The sequence below is a fragment of the Xenopus laevis genome, chromosome 4S (genome assembly GCF_017654675.1).
Source record: "Xenopus laevis strain J_2021 chromosome 4S, Xenopus_laevis_v10.1, whole genome shotgun sequence".
NCBI lineage: Eukaryota > Metazoa > Chordata > Amphibia > Anura > Pipidae > Xenopus > Xenopus laevis.
This window is the reverse complement of record NC_054378.1, coordinates 44,521,931-44,542,117: the sequence shown is the minus strand read 5'-3', so window position 1 is coordinate 44,542,117 and position 20,187 is coordinate 44,521,931. Positions and strand designations below refer to the sequence as shown.

The window sequence follows — 20,187 nt, the reverse complement described above, 5'->3', positions numbered from 1 at the left end:
TTGGTTCAGGGTGCAATAATTAGTGGCGCTAGTGGTTCTTATAACTTAACCAATGAATATATTTATTGAGCAATAACTCCTCAATGGAGTGTACATACAGAGCAAGCAGGATCAACAGTGGATAGGCATATACTCAGAGCACGTTGGTCAGTAGCTGTCCTCCACAGGGATGGGGACAATGTACAGAATAGCAGCTCAGGGTACACCTAGCTTTCACACTTTTCCTTAACCTGAGGGGAAACTGTACACTTAGTTCCTACTTCTGGGCAATTAGTACCTGGGATCATAATCCCACTTACAATCCTCGGAGGAGCCTCAAACTGCTCAGCTAAATAGCCTGTCTATCTGTCACACAAATGTTTCAGAAGATCATATTACCTGAAATAAGGCAAAAGCATGTATCACCACTCCATACCTGATTTAAGAATCTTGATTCTTAAGGGGAGTTTTGAAATAGAAAATGAAAGGAAAGTATGGGAATATAAATGAATGAAAACATTCAACACTCTAGAGAAGGGACTGTACCTAAGCCTTGGGTTTGGAGACACATCTTCCCTGCTAAAGGGCAGTAGTTCCCTTGGGCTGGTACAGAAGTCTAAAACATAATGTAAAACATTTCTGCCCTATTTCTTTTAAGCTTTAGTTCTCCTTTAAAGTACTTAGACTTACGTTTTGCAGTTGATTCTATTTAATTATCATATCCCTGTTAAAATATATTAAATGCACAGTAGCCAAAGTACTGTATACAAAATATAAATTAATAGCCAAATATTTTTAGTAAACCTATTTTTTATTTTGCAGGTCAAAAAAAGTGAAACTAGAGGAAGATGCAAATGAGACGGAAACAGAAACTAAACCAAAAAAGAAGGTAATGGTTTGCATTTTGTGTTTTTTTTTTTTTTCTGGTCATTATTCACTCATCAGACAAATGCTATAATCTCTCAGGGGTGTGTGTACATTTGGATGAACACACACGTGCACTCACAAGCAAAAGATAGAACTCTGTCTTTTAATTGGCTCATGTATGGTTTGTTTGTGTGCATGGTGAATCGTACGATCCCAGGGGGAGGCCAATATTTTTTAAAATGGCAATTTTCTATTTATGATTACCCAATGGCACATACTACCAAAAAAAGTATATTATGAAAATTGTTTATTTACATGAAGCAGGGTTTTACACATGAGCTGTTTTATGCACTTATCTTTTTATAGAGACCTATATTGTTCAGGGGGTATAGTTTTCCTTTAATTTGCCTTTGATGTATTCTAGAGATATTTCTGGTCTGAATTAAATGGCATTTATCGGAGGGCTATATGATTCTGTAATCAAGCTTCTAATACAGATCACATGTAGCTTCAACTTTGGTTCAGGCTGATATTGCACCACACCATGTAAGTGTACAGGCATGTGAAATGACTGGTTATCTTAGATTGCACTTACAAAATGGACAGTGATCCCTAAGGGCTGGGGCACACTGGGCGATTTGGGGAGATTTAGTCGCCAGGCGACTAATCGCAGCGACTTTTCTCCCCGAATGCCTCCCCTCACTCTGCTCCTGGATAAAATGAAAAGTCGCCGGCGCTAATCACACACGGCGATTCGTTTTCCAAAGTCGCCCGAAGTTGCCTCACAAGGAAACTTCGGGCGACTTGAGAAAACGAATCGCCGCGTGTGATTAGCGCAGGCGATTTTTCATTTTAGCCAGGCGCAGATCGAGGGGAGGCATTCGGGGAAGATTGGTCGTGGAAAGTCGCGGCAATAAGTCGCCAGGCGACTAAATCTCCCCAAATCGCCCAGTGTGTCCCAGCCCTAACCAGTGGCTTGTGAGCAACATGTTTCTCACAGACCCATTTGATGTTGCTCACAGGGGCCTCAAAGCATGTGCTTTTTTAATTCCTGGCTTGTAGGTAGGTGTTTAAAACACAAAGACCAAGTGCGCTACCAAATAGTCTTTTGCAGACTGCCAGTCTACATGGTGCTACCAAATAACCAATGAATGCCCTTATTTGGCACTCCATATGAACTTTTTTCATTCCTGTGTTGCTCCCAAACTCTTTACATTTGAATGTGCCTCATCGGTAAACAAGGTTGGGGAATTCTGTCCTAGCACTTGGCTAATAACCTATAGCCCTCCAGATGAGTTGCAGTCATCCCTCCACCAGTCTTTTACGAAAGTGGAATAGTTAAAACTGTCAGTTTAGATCTCTTTTCACCATGCATTTGTAAAATGCAACCAAGACTTTCCCAAAAAATTTTTCAGTGTGCAGTTTCCCTATATGATTGTACTGTTATCATCACTCCATTACAGTACCGTAACTAGAGAGGGGCGCCCCCCTCCGTAGGACCCGCATTTCAGTGGCGCCCAGGGGGCCCTGAGGGGGTGCAGGCCCTGGCCCACTAGCTCCCCCGGTAGTTCCGCCACTGCTCCATTAGCCATGTACCTTGGACCTTTGCTGAAAAAGCAATCACAGCTCTGGTACAAAGTTGTTTATCTCTAAAATAACTGGAAATAGTGAGAGGTTTATTGTATAGTATTGGTGTTTTTCTCTTTCCAACAGAATGTTATGCTGCATGCCTTTTGTATTGTTAAATAGTGCATAACAGAATGACATCCTGAACAAACTGTAAACTGTCTCAAAATAATGAAATGAAATAAAATTGCTTACAGTGGGTCAAAGAACGTTTTTGTTACAGTGATGTGCAAGCTTTGCTAAAATTTCCTCTACAATTCCTTGTTCTAAAGTTGCAATTAATTGTTCCTGCATTTCCTGATTTTTCTGCAGTCTCCTGCTGTATAGCTTATGCAGCAGGTATAGTTTACTGTTTGTTTGATCTCTCATGGAGTGACTGCAACACATTCCACATACCTTTTGCTGTAGATTCTTTCCTGATGTGAATTGTTTGATCGTCTTTTACAGTAGGCCAATAACTGCTCAAGCCTGTCTGTTTCGTTCATCCCAGGATTGTTTTCTGGTCTCTGTGCCAAGTACTTCCCACAGGTCAACCTTCCATAAAAACAGTTCCACTTTAAATTTCCATATCTAATAGTTGGTTATTCAGCTTTGCTATGCCTGACCTGAACTCCAAACTCACTGCCATCTTACCATGTGCGTAGCTTCTGTCGGTCTTTCCAGAGATTTTCAGTGGTGCTGTGGGCCCCTAACCTGTCGGCAGAGAGCTGATCTGAAATGCATGTGCAGTTTCTTTGTAAGTGACATATAAAGCAACCAAGTAACTGTTCACACAGAAGTTGGTGTGTCTAACTTGGCATAAACACTTCAGCATAACACATCTGCAACAGGAACTTTCATAGAGAGAACACACACAGGAAGAGGAAGAAGAAAATCATACAGGGTTACAGGCAGGGTCGCACTGCAGCCTTGGTGCTTCACAGGGGCTGCAAAATGAAGGGTCCTTCTGGCAGTCCCGGGGCCCACCGGGGTTTTTCCCTCTGTCCCAGTTCAACCCTTGTTACAGGTCAAATATAGCATCACATTGCTAAGCAACAATAAATCATCCCTACATTAAGTAACATGCAATAGAACAATCATTGCCAGTTGAATTCCAGCACCTACTACCCCCATGGCAAACTCCTGTGTGAGTTCCACCCACTGCTCCCATTGCACCACTTGCCCTCCCCATCCCTCCAAATGTACTGTCCTCCCCCAGCGCACCACCTGCCGCCCCCCCCCCTGTAGCTTGTACTGCCTCCTTCTGAAAACTTTGGCCACTGGTCCTGGCTGTGGTCAGGCTTTTGTTGGTGGAGCCTATGAGGGCTGGGAACCACTACTTTTTTTTTTTTCTATGGTGCCCTGGCAGAACTGGGCCAAAGGCTTTTGTCACACCCAGACCCAAGGAATTCAAATTTGCCTTAAACTACTTCACATTTGGCCAGTTTCAGATGCAAAATTTGTAACGTGTTTCTCAAGTGGTTTGTTGACCTGGCCTTGGGCACAGCAATTGTAATATGCATACGTTTGCCAGTTATGCCTTTAATAGCACATCCAGGGTAAGGCACAAGGGCCTAGTAAACTACATGTGACAAAACAACAAGACACATGTGGTGTTTATGCAAATGGTCTTTAGATGTCTCTGTGTTCAGACATACTGTGCATACGTCTTGGCAGCTTGAAAGTGAAAGTTACTGTTGTGTAATGCCTGCATAACTCTGCTAATAAAGCACTGTTATACTCTACTCATCCTCGGCTACTCAAAGCATAACATCCTCGGCTACTCAAAGCATAACAAATGGCAATAAGGATGTCTCTTCTACCTCTGCAGCAGCCTGCACCTTTTCTTCCAAACCCTGGTGAGCCTACTATACCTTTTACTGCTTGGATCAGTATGTATGAAAATTACATTATTGCTGCTGACCAAGGGGAGATTTCTGCTGCTAGAAAGCGTGCTTTACATATTCACTGCCTGGGAGCAGAGGGACAGCGTATATTCTATACATTACCATTACCTGATGATAATTGTGAAACTGCTCTTACTGCTATAAAGAACTTTTTCGTGCCAAGAGTAAATGTGGTTGCTAAAAGATATAAATTCCGCCAATGTGGACAACGTAATGGAATGGTGAATCCACAGAACAATTTGTAGCAGCTTTGAGAGAGCTGGTTGTTACCTGTGAGTTTGGGAATCTAACAGATGAAATGCTAAGAGACCAAATAGAAAAAATGGAAAAAACAATCTCACCTCGCATTAGAGAGAGACTGCTCTTAGAGCAGGATTTAACCCTTGCAAAGGCTATTACAGTTGCTAGTCAACTTGAAACAGCAGTGGCAGAGGCTAAAACTGTCAGGGAACTGCTGGGAAAGTACAGATTGTGAATTCAGCACTGTGGCCTAATAATGCACAGTCACAGGCAAAATATAGTGCTAAGGAAAGGGATTCACCTACACTGCAAAACCATACAGCAAATACAAATCGAAAATACTGCTTCAGCTGTGGTTCAACACAACACACTGCAAATCATGTTACATGTCCTGCAAAGGATAAATCGTGCCGCAACTGCACAAAAGTAGGACATTTTGCTTAGATCTGCTGTAGTTCTGCTAAAAACGTTCATGAAGTCGCTACTAGAAATGTTACAGTATTAAGTGTGGATAAAGCTGATACATTTATTCCAGACAAGTTTATATGCTCTGTCAGTGTCAGTACTGCTTCTGCTGACAAGGGACACTCCATTAACATGATGCTTGATACAGGTTCAGCTTCTATACTACCAAAGGATATTTTCTTGAAATACTTTGCAAAAGATCTGCTTGTTGCACCTGCCCTGAAATTGGTCAGTTACTTAAAGGGGAAGGAAACCTAGTCGGCGCAAACCCCCCACCCCCCCTCCTGTTTGTTGCCCACCCTCCCTCCTCCCCCTGGCCTACCCGTCCCGCTGGGCAAATGCCCCTAACTTGTTACTTACCCTTCTGCGCAGGTCCAGTCCAGGGAGTTCACCGACGACATCTTCCAAGCAATCTTCTTCCTGCTGTGAACGGCGCATGCGCAGTAGTATCATTTCGCCGGTACGATCTACTGCGCATGCGCGTGACTTTTGGAGCATGCGCAGTAGATTCGTACCGGCAAAATGATCCTACTGCGCATGCGCCAAAACACCGTTCACAGCAGGAAGAAGATCGCGTGGAAGATGATGTAGTCGGTGAACTCCCTGGACTGGACCTGCGCAGAAGGGTAAGTAACAAGTTAGGGGCATTTGCCCAGCGGGACGGGTAGGCCAGGGGGGAGGAGGGAGGGTGGCCAACAAACGGGGGGTGGGGGGTTTGCGCCGACTAGGTTTCCTTCCCCTTTAAAGGATCCAATCCCTGTGCTTGGTTGCTTGCCAGTGACTGTACAATTTGAATCAAATACTGCAAAATGTGACTTTTACATTGTGAATAAGGGTACTGCTATACTTGGAAGGGATCTCTTTGCTGCATTAAACCTACAATTAATTGATGGTCCCATTACTACAGCACCAGTGCCTGCCACACAATCAGTGTCTAAAGTTTCATCACAAAGCAACACTTCACTGGGTTGTGTAAAGAACTTTGTACACAAAGTTAAGGTGAGACCAGATGTCAAACCAGTACCATTTTCTGATTCAGTATGGGAAAAACTTGCTATTGATATTGTTGGTCCTTTTACAGATGCTCCTATAGATTTGCTATAACCTTGATGGACTATTACAGTAAATGGACAGAAATTGCATTTGTTTCTCATATAACATCAGCTACAGTGATAACATTTCTGTCTTCAGTCTTCAGCAGAGAAGGTAATCCAAAGGAGTTAATATCAGACAACGGACCACAGTTTGTCTCATCTGAGTTTGAATCCTTTTTGAGAGAGAGGACTATTGTGCATAGATCTTCAGTGTATTACCTACAAGCAAATGGAGAAATCGAGCGATTCAACAGAAGTCTGAAAGAAGCACTACACAGGCCCGGATTTGTGGTGAGGCCACATTGGCCCGGGCCTAGGGCGGCACATTTTTGGGGATGGCATGCCCGCCTGTGCTCCCCAGTGCCCCGGCGCTCGCCCAGCGAATCCGGCACTGGCACTACAGACAGCAAATCTTACTGGGAAATCTTGGAAAGTATTTACAACAGATTTCCTACATAACTACAGAGGACTGTGCCATGCAACAACTCAACCATCTCCTGCTAAATTATTACATGGCAGACAGATGTGCACTATTACATGTTGCAGACATCAAACTTTCACAAAATACTGTGCCTACAAAATCATCTTCTGCTGACATTGTGAAAAGTCAACAAGCCAAATGCAAGGCTTATACTGACAGAAAACATGGTGTCAGAATTAAGAAACCAGGAATACTGAAACAAGGACAATCTAAATTGTTGTTGCTTATTAAATTTGCCCAAATGCTTTCCTATATAGGTTGAATATGTGGTGTTTATACAAATGGCCTGTAGATGTCTCTGTGTTCAGACATACTGTGCATACTCCCTGGCAGCTTGAAAATGAAAGTAAAAGCTTACTGTTGGTAATGCCTGTATGACTCTGCTAATAATGCACTGTCATTCTCTACTCATCCTTGGGTACTCAAAGCATAACACACACAAAAAAGAAAATAGATAAGCCATAATAAGTTAAATATTTTCTGTGCGAATATATTTTTCATATGACATTCCCTGCATAGCCTACTTTCGATTCAATTTGTTCTAAACTATTTTATTCACCTTTAATCATGATGGCTTAATTTTCCTCAAGAGTAAAGGCTTTTTTCAAAAAATTAATGGCAACAAGGTGGTGTGAGGTATTATTAAATGAATATGGCACTGAAGGTAACAAAACACTGCATACCACAACCTTTCAGGAGTAAGAATAGCCTTCAATTTCTATAAACCTAAAGTGTTTGTAATTTTTTTAAATTTTTCTTTTACATTTACAGTCCTAGCTGTTCTTTTCTGTTTTCAGTGTCTGCTAAGGTGTGTTATTGTAGGCAAAAAACAACACATTTGAGTTTTTTTCTCCTTTTGCTTAACACATGCATTTTTACAAAGATTTCTTGTCCCGAAAAATGTTAAAATACTTTACTGGATTTGCAAACTTTAGAAAGCTGTCCACCAGGTTATGTATCTGGGCTGACAGTTGTGGTAGACAAGACCTGGAGCAAAATAATGTGTCTGGTTCTCCAGCTTTTTTTGATCCGACACACAATTTTCAAGCTTAAGAAACATTCCTCCCCATGCAGACTATATATATTTGATAATGAGTAACATATCATTGGAAAGTCCATGTACAATTAAAGAAAAAAAAAAAGAAATATAGCGCAAGTTGGCAGCACTGACTTATTGCATTTGAATTCAGTGATGTGCACTGTTGGACTTCTAGGAGAAGACATGGGGGGATGCCTAACAATTGATTGATTATCTATACTTTTTACACTTTTACTTTTTATACACTGGGCTAGTTATCCACACTGGCCTTTACATTCCCAGACATCCTTTCTGCTTAAATTAAAGTTTTGAGTGTACAGTATTGTAATGTCAGAGAATTTGCTGTACATGCACAAGTTATGTAATAAAGGTTGCAAAGTTGCACATTCCTAGCAAATTCTTTTTTCAGAGGATTGCTCAGTACCTTGTCTGGTCCAGTTGGTCAAATGTATGGGTGCATACACATACTGTATTGTGTAGTTGAATTCTAGTTAAATACTTTTGATACTGACCTATCTAGTTATGGACCACAATTAGAGTAAAAAAAATTTTCTAATAGCTGAAGAAACTTAGGAAAAATAGGAACAAACTTGGCCAGTCCTAGTAGTTTTTGAATCTCTGATAAGCTTTCCATAACTGTACATACAATTTATCTAGAGTTTTTTTTTAACTGTCCACTCATTGGTGAAGAGAAGTATTGTAGCTAACATTGTGTGTTGGGGGTCATGTGTAGAAATATGTTTCTATTGATTTCCATTGCAGAAAAAAATTAAAACGGAGGAAGGTAAGCAAAAACCCAAGAAGGAAGAAAGTGATAGAAAGCCAAAAAAGAAAACGCAAGAGGAGAAGGAAGCAGCAGCTGCTTTAAAAATTAAGAAGAAAGAAGAAGAAGAACAGATGCGTTGGAGATGGTAAGTATATATTCTCCATATTATAGAGATAATTTACTCCCTCTTTACAGTATTTGCATAAGGATTTAAGCAATGCATATTTTAATACTGCTCATGGAACTCCAAGCTACAGTATCTTTTATTGTGTTTTTATATTACATATAAAATGGGTTATATAATGCACACACATTCTTTGTGACCAAAGTGTCAGTTGTAAGAATTATTAAAGGAGCGATCCACTTCCGTCTTCTTCTTTCTTCAAAATTCCCAGGGCAAACGCATGCGCAGTTGAACAAAATAGGCGACTTTTTAGTTAAAGTTCGGCTTTTCGTTCTGCGCATGCACAACCATGCAAAGAAGGAAGTCGGAAGAAGATCGCTCCATGGTGCTCACTGGTATAACCCCGGCAGGTGTAGTTTTCTGCTAATAGGAGCACCGGCCCAGGGTTTCAGGTAAGTCAATACAATCACTTGGGGCTTCCTAACATTTGGCACCCCCAAGTGCACCAAGCCTTTCCTTCTCCTTTAACGGATTATTAAAGCATTATAGTGAAATATTTTATTTTACTCAAGTTTACAGTTCAAGAACCTACAAATAAACCATTTCTTGGAAATGAATGCCCTGTTCTTATGAGAGTTTTTCACTATATACTGCTGCAGAGTAATAACTGGCACTTGAGTTCAGTCAAACTTGGGTTATAGTCCAGTATCAACAAAAATGGTTGCTATATATATATAGAATGTAGAGCATTTAGTTGGGACTGACACCAGCAACCAATACTGTAAAAAATTGAGAACAGTTGTAAAAACTGAGAAGTTGTTCTGTGCCTTGTTATATGCCTTTAGTTGCCTAGTGATGATTCCTATCATTCTTATGCATAATCATAATTGTTGTGAGTAACACTTGTCTTTTTTTTCAGGTGGGGTGCAATTTTTACTGTTTTGGGATTTTGCCAAGTAGAGGGAATTTACATGGGGGGTCATGTATTTTTTAAGGAGGAGAGAAACTTTGGATGAAGATATAATTTGCATTGCAACTGTATTCTATTAGAAGAGAAAAAAACAATGTTACAAAGCATTTTCAATCCCAAATGCTAGCCAGCAGTGTAACACATGTTCTGGAACCTCTTCTTTTGCTAATTCCACTCCCTTTGCACTACCATATCCTTCAAATCCACCATTTGGAATTGTGCACTGTTACTTTCACACTGCAAACTTTTTTTTATGAGATGAAACAATAAATATGCATGTGCCCCCTTGGCCTATTTTTCAAAATTTTCGCCCCCTAGTGCTGATCCTCCTATAACATCTTATAACAGCAGCTAAGTATACAGCATGAATAGTAGCATGTTTAAATTCAATAACAAGTGAGTTTAAAAATAAAGCAACTTATTTAATTAAAATTTAATTTAATCAAAATGTATTGATAGTGAATGGAGGATCAACACTCACTGTTGTAGAAGTGAAAACGTGCTTTTATTTGCTTACAATTTTACAACTTAATCCAACATTTTGGTCCCACATGGGGACATATCACATATATATATATGCAATTTCTCTTTAAGGTCTACTGTCCAAATTCAAATAAGGGCAATGTTGCTTTCTCCTAGCAATCTGCATTTCAATCTGTGACTTTCATACTGTAATTTGTGATGTAAGCCAAGAAGTAGCACAGCTGTAGATAATGGCTGAAACTTGCCAAAGCCACGTTGGTCTAACAGCAGGCAGTGAAAGGGTTTTGGGATGGTTTGTACAAGTTTTATTCAATTTCCTTTTGTGTTTGAGGCAGCAGAATTTGACTCTTTCTTTGAAGCTTCTAGGCATTGTTTCTGGATTATAAAGCAAAGGAATTATCTTTGCTGTTTTTATAGCAGTGCTGAGATAAAAGGCTTTCAGCAGATTCAATATCAAGTCTGACAAGATAGAATCCGATGGACCCCAGATCATACAGGTTGTTGTAACTGTAAAAGAGAGAGATGCAAAATCACAAAGCTAAATCCTAAACTTCAGGAGCAGTGAAATTAGCTGTGCCGTCTAGCCTCGTTCAGAAGCCTCAGAAAAAAGTTAATTTGTATAGTAGCATTTCTGATTTCAGAATGACGGCATTTGTTTTCAATATCCAATTACAGTGATGAGCTGATTACAGTATGTTTTACAATTGGACCATCTGATTTCTTGTAAACTAGGGATAAGCAGTTTTCCCTTTTTATGCTCCAAACACTAATGTGCTACCCAACATAAACTTTCGTTTTTCTTCTCCAAAGTATAAGGTGCAATTCCAAAAAACCTACTAATTTTGTTATGCAAAGATTCTCAAATGAAAATGTTCCTAAATGCTTCTTGAATTAAGATATGTAATTTGGCAGCTTTGCTATCTTATATATATTTTAGCAGTTTCACCAAAGAGATGCAGGAGAAGCAAGATTACGCAAAAACAAATTATACAGCTTTCATGCTGAGAATTTTCTGCCTATATGTTTTATGTTATAAAGGCGTAAACAAAGCACTATTTCACACAGCTCAGGACCAGAACTAGGGGTAAATAGAAGAGGCATGTGCCTAGGGTGCAAAGCTTGGGGACTGCCAGGCAGGTACCCTCCCTGTTTTTTTTCAACACATCAGTTAATAGTGCTACTCCAGCAGAATTCTGCACTGAAATCCATTTCTCAAAAGAGCAAATAGATTTTTTTTTTATATTCAATTTTGAAATCTGACATGGGGCTAGACATTTTGTCAATTTCCCAGCTGCCCCTGGTCATGTGACTTGTGCCTGCACTTTAGGAGAGAAATGCTTTCTGGCAGGCTGCTGTTTTTCCTTCTCAATGTAACTGAATGTGTCTCAGTGAGACATGGGTTTTTACTATTGAGTGTTGTTCTTAGCTATACCAGGCAGCTGTTATCTTGTGTTAGGGAGCTGCTATCTGGTTACCTTTCCATTGTTCTTTTGTTTGGCTGCTGGGGGGAAAAAGGGAGGGGGGTGATATCATTCCAACTTGCAGTAAAGAGTGATTGAATTTTATCAGAGCACAAGTCACATGACTTGGGGCAGCTGGGAAATTGAAAATGTCTAGCCCCATGTCAGATTTCAAAATTGAATATAAAAATATCTGTTTGCTCTTTTGAGAAATGGATTTCAGTGCAGAATTCTGCTGGAGCAGCACTATTAACTGATTCATTTTTAAAAAAAATCTTTTTCCCATGCCAGTATCCCTTTAACTAGAGATAATGAGCTCTATATGAACAACAATCTCCCTTCACTGTGACTGTTTTGCCTAAGCCCATAATTAACTACTTTGCAAGAACTGGAAAGTTGCAAACACGAAGCTTCTCATTCACCATTTGCTCTGTTTAGCGGAGTAAATAAAAAGCTTGATTAAACCAATAGAGAAAAGAGAATATACTAACCCTTTAACAGGTATGGTCAAGACCATGATCCATTTAAAGTAAAAAGTCTTGCACAAGAGAAGGCTGGATGCAGCAGAACTAATTGAGGAACTGATACATGTAAGAAAGTTGCAGTTAGGATTCATGGGTAAGCAACTTCACTGACATAGGCTAATTATTTAGGTCAAGTAATAGATGGAATGAGATGGCAATAAATTACCTAGTTAAGTAAATCGTACTGAACTTTTACTGAATGTGCTTGAGCTCATGGGTGCACTTAACTGCCAGAAGGGTTTAGAAAGAACCCCTGCTGCTGCCAGCACAGAGCTTTACAGTCGTCTATGCCAGCCATACAATTAGTATAGAACTCTACAATGAAATGAGGATTGCTGAAGTAGCAAATACGTATGACTATGGACCAAAGGACTAGATACGGTACATGAAGGGAAAGGGTGTTTTTAATAAGACTATATTTTTCTGCTTTTTTTAATAAATTCTTTAAAGTAAGGTATGCAGTTCATGAAATTGAAGTTTACTAAATGACTGATAAATTTCAGCTAATATTCTTTTTGATTATGACCCAACAGCAAAGACTGCAATGCCAGGGTTAATGGCACTATTCTATTATGACTCGTTTTCTCTTTCCATGTGGGAGTAAAATATATCATGCCACTAGCCACTACAAAATCTGCCAATGATCTTCATGGGAACTGTAAAAATATCCTGCAGAATGAAAGCTTTAACATAGCCCAAATCCATCTTTCTTTTTTTGTGAGCGGCCGTTTTTCTTATGGATGTTTCCCAGTAGGAATCTGGAACTGTACTAATGCTTCATTTCCATTTTGGCAGGTGGGAGGAAGAAAAGTATGAAGATGGCATAAAGTGGAAGTTTCTGGAACATAAAGGCCCCTTTTTTGCTCCACCCTATGAGCCGTTGCAGGAGAATGTGAAACTTTATTATGACGGTAAACAAATCATCTTGAATTCCATTAATCAGTGGCCTTAATGTTCCGTGTTGTGATCTTGCAAACTACTGTCTTGATCCAGGTTTCTCTAGATGCAGGATCAGGTAATGGTAAAACCCTAGGCTCTTCCTGAATATGACCACTGGCCATCTGGGACAAATATTTTATGACAGCCATTCACAAACGAATTGGTAATGTTAACCGTACAAATAACAAATTTTTTTATTTTGTATTACAAGTTTGGAAATGAAAGCAAAGATCTGAATGGTTTTCAATTTGGTGATAAATGTGAAAAAACATGAGAAGCAGGATACTGATTTTAACATCTTCACATTTTGTCTCGTATAGATTTTGCCCTGTTTTATACAGTTGCATCCTCTTATTCAGTGTTTACTAGATTTAAACAATCAAATCAATCAACAAACAATCCTCTTTATATCTCTTAACACCAGCGGCACGTTTTGTGCAGAAAAAATTACTTAAGGTTAGGCAGAATTAAATATCCAGTAAATTCAGTGGCGGAACTACCGAGGGAGCAGTGGGTGCAAGTGGGCCAGGGCCCGCACCCCCTCAGGGCCCCCCGGTAGCCCGTGCGCCACTGACAAATGCGGCCGTACGGAGGGGGGCGGGGCCCGGGCCCGGCTGCGCATCACGCACCAGGGCCCGCCCCCTCTAGTGACGCTACTGAGTAAATTCTTCCCATAAATCACCTACCGAACATTCCATCTGCTTGATCTGTAACTTATTGCTCTGATATAAGGGTTGAGATTGAGAATTCATGTAATATGAGGTGTTCGTGCACAGTGCATGGGCAGGAGGTCCATTATTATGAAATTCACTGGATAGGCCAACTTTGATGTAATCCATACATTTTTAGTGTGAAAGACAAAACAACTAGAAATAGCTATACAAAAATAAAAAAAATAAACAACAAACTATTGTAACTATAACTCTTCTAATAATTTAGAAGTTGAAACTAAACTTTCTTTTTCTGTAATTACTAGCCAACTATTAATGCAATTAAGTGCCTCATTAAACAGGCTAATACAAATTGACATCTAAAGGTAGGAACACGGCAATTTCCATTTTACAATGCTGATTTATGCATTCTGTTTTGCTTTATAACATGTCAGTCTAGAGTAATGAAAGTATACATCAAAATCTGTAGCGTGCTCAGCTAGCCTGACAAATTGAGCAGCACATATTCCTGCTTTTCTGAAATGCAACCTTGACACTGCATATCCCATGGCGTAGATTTGAATAAAGACAAATACAAGATTCCTCTGCACTCAACCCATTATCAATATATTTAAGACAGAGACATTTTGTGCATACTGCTACTGAAAAATGCCTTACCCTTTAAACAAAACAGGGATTGTTTGTCCATATATTGCTTTTATGGTTTAATTAAACCATAGAATTCTTAATGAATCAGATGAAAATTGAGCATAGGACTGGCCAGATATGGGATGACTTTGACGTAGTTGGCCAGCTTAAATATATTGCAATATATGGACAAACAATCCCTGTTTTGTTTAAAGGGTAAGGCATTTTTCAGTAGCAGTATGCACAAAATGTCTCTGTCTTAAATATATTGATAATGGGTTGAGTGCAGAGGAATCTTGTATTTGTCTATATGTATTTTGTGGTCACACCCTCATTGCACCCCCGCCTAATGATTTTAAAAACTAGTGGTGAGCACAACTTTCCCTTGTTTGTAGATTTGAATAAAGTCTTGTGTACTGCAGCATTAAACCATTACATATGGCCTTCAACACACACACAGCAAATGTGCATTAATAGACTGTGTTTGTTACATTCACAGTCTAACCATAAACCAGCTGAACTTAATGCATATATTGCATTGTCTTAAACCAAAAAGTGAATGATGTTGACACTCATTTAAAGCTGGCCATAGATGCAAAGATCCGATCGTACGAATCATCGTACGATCGGACTTTCCCATCTCCCGACCCGCCACTAACCATTCAGATCAAAGTCTTACCAGTCAGATTAGTTAAAGAACAGATTAGCAATGTTCTGCCCCTGACAGCAATCGTACGATATCTATGTCCAACCAAAGCTAGTGACAGTCTCCCACTGAAAATCGTACGATCGGCAATACACGCAGAGATATTATCAGCAGCCGACAGAAATTTTCTAACCTGTCTGATCGACCAAACGACCGATCTCCACCGGACGAAAAATGTCGGGACTCTCCACACATGTTCCGAAAATAGTATGAATCCTCGATTCGTACGATCAGATCTTTGTGTCTATGGCCAGCTTTAGGGATTGTGAGCAGAGGCATGTAATGGCAACACCAGCAGATTGTAGCCATTGTGTTACTTGACACACTTAATTCTGCAACAACAAAAGAAGTTGGGTTCTGAAGTCCCACTATAAACAGTTTGTGAAGATTCATCCAAGACCAAGTCATGGTATATCTGTAGAAATAAGTCAAATCAACTGGATTTGCTGTGTTTTTCTGTGACACTCCACCAGTCATCCAACTGGCTTTCTTCAAGCCAGTTGGATGACTGGTGAAATGTCTTCAAGAAAAACACAGCGCATCCAGTTGATTTCACTTGTTTCTACAGATGTCCTCTGAGTTGGATGACTGGTGAAACGTCTTCAAGCAAAACACAGCACTAAACTCTTGTCAATAATGTATTTATGAATGTTGTCTATGGGCATATGATCAACTTTGTTTTACATTACAACTCATGTTGAACAAGAACCACTGCAAATGAGAAGCAAAGCGGGGGCAAAGTGATATTAGAATGCACTGAATAAAACCACGTGAATTGAGCAATAAGGTTATACGTTGTTTCTGGTCATCTGTTACAGGTAAACCTTTATCATTAAGTCTACAAGCAGAAGAAGTAGCAAGTTTCTTTGCAAAAATGTTGGACCATGAATATACAACCAAGGAGATCTTTCGCAATAACTTCTTCGTGGATTGGAGAAAGGTAACCAAAGTAGACTCACCAATAAACTGCTACCTCCCTTAGACAGGTTGTAGGTTAAGCTTTGGCATCCACTCCTTTATTAGGAATGCAACAAATTGTCAAGTTTTGTCTATTGCAAGCAAATATTTGGCTGTTATAGGCTACTGATTTAGGTAGAGCACACCAAGTAATAGTTCCGGTGCAGTGTAAAGAGAAGGGGTCAAGACCTTTCAGTGGCTATGTAAAACATACTGATACTATGACAGCAGATGAACCATGGAGAAAATCCCTTATGTCACACTAAACACTCTATACATTTTTGGGGAGGTGTGTGTTTAGTGTGACATAATAAACATTAGGGATTACCTCCTCTGCAAAAGTATTCATATTTCTATTTTTTGCTCCTACACTATGGAACATTTTCCCATGATACAACCAACCCTTCAAAACAAGAGAAGCACCCAATATAAATTACCTACTGTATGTTTATAAAATAGACTGGTGCAATCCATGGACTTGAGTACTCCATGTTTTTCAAGAGTAGCTTTCAATAGAGATTACACAAAGGAAAGCTTTTTGGACTTTATAAGTAAGTTTATTTATATGTTATATGGATGTGCTAAAGGAGAGCAGGGTACAGATTGATATAGAACAGTGATAATGTTTCGGGGGGATGAGAAATGATGGCATTATTTCTTTCCTCTATTTCTTAAATCATATTCTGTGATTCCAACAAAATATCCAGTAGCCACTTCAAATCTGTAAATACTCTTTAAATGCAATTTCTTACCCTGGTCTTCCTTTTGTACAGAAAAATACATCCTAGAGAAAAATTAACTGAAACGTTGAGAATATGGGTGGCATTGAATAAATCACCTCTTCCCTCCTTTCTGATGAACTTTGTTAGGTTCTTGTAGCATAACGCAAATTATCCAGCATGTTTAAGACTCGGAAAGGAAAACCAATTTTTCCCAAGTATGATGAAGTCTGTGTAGATGCAAAGGTCATTCTCTTCAGAGCTGGTTTATTTTTCTTTTTAGGTGCAGACCTTTTTACATTCTCGAATCTCTGATGTTCTTTGTCATATAAATGAAAAATATGTTCAACCAGCTGTGCAGTGAGTCTGGTATCAAATAGGGCTTTTTTTTTCATCTTTCATTTTAGGGTTTCTGACTTGAGTGTTTATTTTAAAGCTTTCCAGGGCTCGATACTTGCGTTTTATGATCGATCCATACTGTAGCATTTATTTTTCCACGTGCTAAAAAGGTTTCTGTTTTGTGGATTGAAGCAGCTGTTTTCATACCTTGCTAATGTTATTGTTAATTAGCGCTACATGTTCATATATTCATTTACAATCTGTTACCTGTACTATATTACTTTTCTAATGGAAAGCTGTGTAAGGAATGTATTCCACAGTGAGACATGTTATCCTGTGATATTTTGCCCCAGTAAAAGATAACGTAAACCCTCAAATAAAACTACTCAGAGTGCTCTTCTGAACACTTTTGTATTTTACATTATCCCCCCTCTATAGTTTTCAAGCTATAATCCGTTTTGACATTACAAATAAAATGAAATTCATACAACAGCACTATTTTTTGGTAAGTTCTACTGACTGGCCTGAAAGTTGGACACAAATTACTATAGCAGCCTGATCTTGCTCTACTTAGAAAAGGGCAGACAAACTTTAGGTGACTCGTTTCAAAACTGTCAGGTCAGTTGGCAGAACTGCTAATTGAATTAGATCTGCATTGTAAAAATTGCGAATATCTTAAAACTATTTCAAATGTGTTCAGAAGAGCTTTCTGAGCAATTTCACAAATTGTTTTTAAATGGCTTTTTTTCTGTATGATTCCATGAAATGTATTTGTTGGATCTACATGAATGGCCAGTTTTAAAAAAGAAATCTAAAGCAACCATCTAATAGGTCCTACAAAAATGACAAGGGGATAAGGTGGTGAGTAATGTGGTAATGGCTGTGACGTCTGGTTTAATTGCCCTAGCAATAGTAGAGTCGTATTGCAATAGGATAATGGAAAAGAAAAAAACCTTTTCCACTTTATAAACCCAAAAAGTTGCCATACCTCTTGTGGCCTGCACTGAAAACAGGTAGTGGGCTAAAGCAATCCAAGAACCTGATAAAAGTATGGAATTTGTAATGACAGGAACAAAATCTAGCAATTATCTTGGATAATCATTCCTATTTCTACCCTTGTGTGCTGTGATCTCATTCCTTCTGAATTAGCACTTGCTACCACAGCTGGGCTGGGATAAATGACAAGCTAGTAGCTTTTTTTTAAGGGCCAAATATAATCTTGATCCTTCATCTTTTGACCTGTTTGATATTTTCCTGTCTTCATCATTCTTCTACTGATGATACTACTGCCAGTTTAGGGCATGAATTCAAAGCACGCCCTTTGCCAGACATCTGCTTTGTTAAAATCTGCTTATGAAAAATGCATGCAGTGCTTTTCTTTTCTGTTCCTTCATTTTTGTCCTCATATATTTTCATCTTTTCATCCTAAATAACTCAACTGTTCCCAATTAATAAAAGCATGGCTGTTACAGAGAAAATATGGAATAGCATAATGTAACTCATGTGATGCTGAGAAAAGAACTTGGTTGTAGTAAACAGTAGAGTAGACTGCTACTGATATTACTAAAATTAAAAAAAAGTCCACCCCTTAAAATCAAATTTGTACACTTCAAGCTATACACAGGCATGAAACACATATATATGTAATATAATACTTAGGGTCGAATATCGAGGGTTAACTAACCCTCGATATTTGACCGTCGATGTTAAATCCTTTAACTTCGAATATCAAAGTCGAAGGATTAACCGCAATTCATTTGTTCGAATGATCGTAGGAAAAATCGGTCGATCGAACGATTAATTACTTCGAATCGAATGTTTCGAAGGATTTTAATTCATCAATCGAATGATTTTCCTTGGATAAAAAAATATCCCCTATGGGGACCTTCCCCATAGGCTAACATTGTACCTCGGTAGGTTTTAGGTGGCGAAGTAGGTGGTCGAAGTTTTTTTTTTTAAAGAGACAGTACTTCGACTATCGAATAGTCGAAACGATTTTAAGTTAGAATCGTTCAAGTCGAAGTAGCCAAAAAAATACTTCGAAATTTGAAGTATTTTTCATTCTAATCCTTCACTCGAGCTAAGTGAATGTGCCCCTAAGTGTGACATATGCTCCTCAGTTTCTGCTTTTGAGGTGAGAACCTTGATAATTTCTAGTGTATGGATAAACAAGAATAAAATCACAAACCATAATATAGGAAGTACTTTTAGAACTATTTTCTGCATCAGAAGTTTGCAAGCGGGGATGTTTTATGCTGTGAGTGCACACACACTGAGAAATTACTGGACCCTTCCTTAATCTGTCTTCCCTTCTGGACATGAGCAGCACAGAGATGCTTGTGTGTATCTAGCCTTAAAGTAAGCACAGCCAGCTAGGGACTTTGCAGCTTTTGATAAATAACAGTACAAATAAGCTGAAGGCTGTGTTACCACGCTCCCAAGATATTGTAAACTAAGTTCATTTTATTAAAAATATTCTCTACAGCTGGACAGTATCTAGTAAAATTTAATGTATAAAGCAACTGCCATTTTTAGTTTTCTTGAAAATGTTTCAAAACTTATCCAAATTGCTTTCAGTACTCCTCTGAGCTGAAGAAGCTGATTTGATGAGTGGTAAAAACGGTTTCAAGAAAAACTCAGTCCAGTTGCTTTGGACATGATCCTATTAGATACTGTATATCATGACCTGGATGAATGAAAATCTTCGACTTACACATACACATTTCTTTAAAGCTTTAAAATGCACAGTTGAGTTCAGTACGTTTTCCTCACCAAAATATATAAGCAGTTAGTTTAAGAGGAATCCAATTCGTCATATTGAGCACAGCCACAGTTGACCAGGTTTTGCATGTTAACGGGAGTCACTAGAACACCTTGAAGTACATAGACCTAGACTTTGATGTAGTGATATGACCAGTTGACCCATCGCTTTTAGTCTGATCAGTGCAGTTAAGTCTTCCATATCTAGAGCTAACATGCCCTCTATTGAGATTAGTCTTCCTAAAATAGCCGTATTAACCAAAGAAATTGCAGCCAGCTATGATTTTTTTTCTCCCTTTAAATGGTGAGCTATTTGAACTATCTGCATCATTATCTGCTTCATCTATACATAACAAGTGTAAAAACATCCTGACCATGTGCCATCTTGCATTTTAATAAGCAGGGTCCAATAATGCTCAGAACAGATGTGTTGGTTTAATACATGGAAGAAAAAGCAGCACTCCA

General features: G+C 39.0%; 1 protein-coding gene across 2 annotated transcripts in view; it reads left to right on the top strand.

Annotated features, from left to right (window-relative positions):
• The window catches only part of top1.2.S (DNA topoisomerase I, gene 2 S homeolog), a 74,237-nt gene that overhangs the window by 11,061 nt on the left and 42,989 nt on the right, over nt 1-20,187 (top strand). The window contains exons 5-8 of one of the 2 annotated variants that reach the window (XM_018259748.2): nt 802-868; nt 8,440-8,588; nt 12,800-12,915; nt 15,766-15,887. In XM_018259748.2, the coding sequence (XP_018115237.1) occupies nt 802-868; nt 8,440-8,588; nt 12,800-12,915; nt 15,766-15,887 (454 nt within the window). 2 annotated transcript variants of the gene reach the window in all.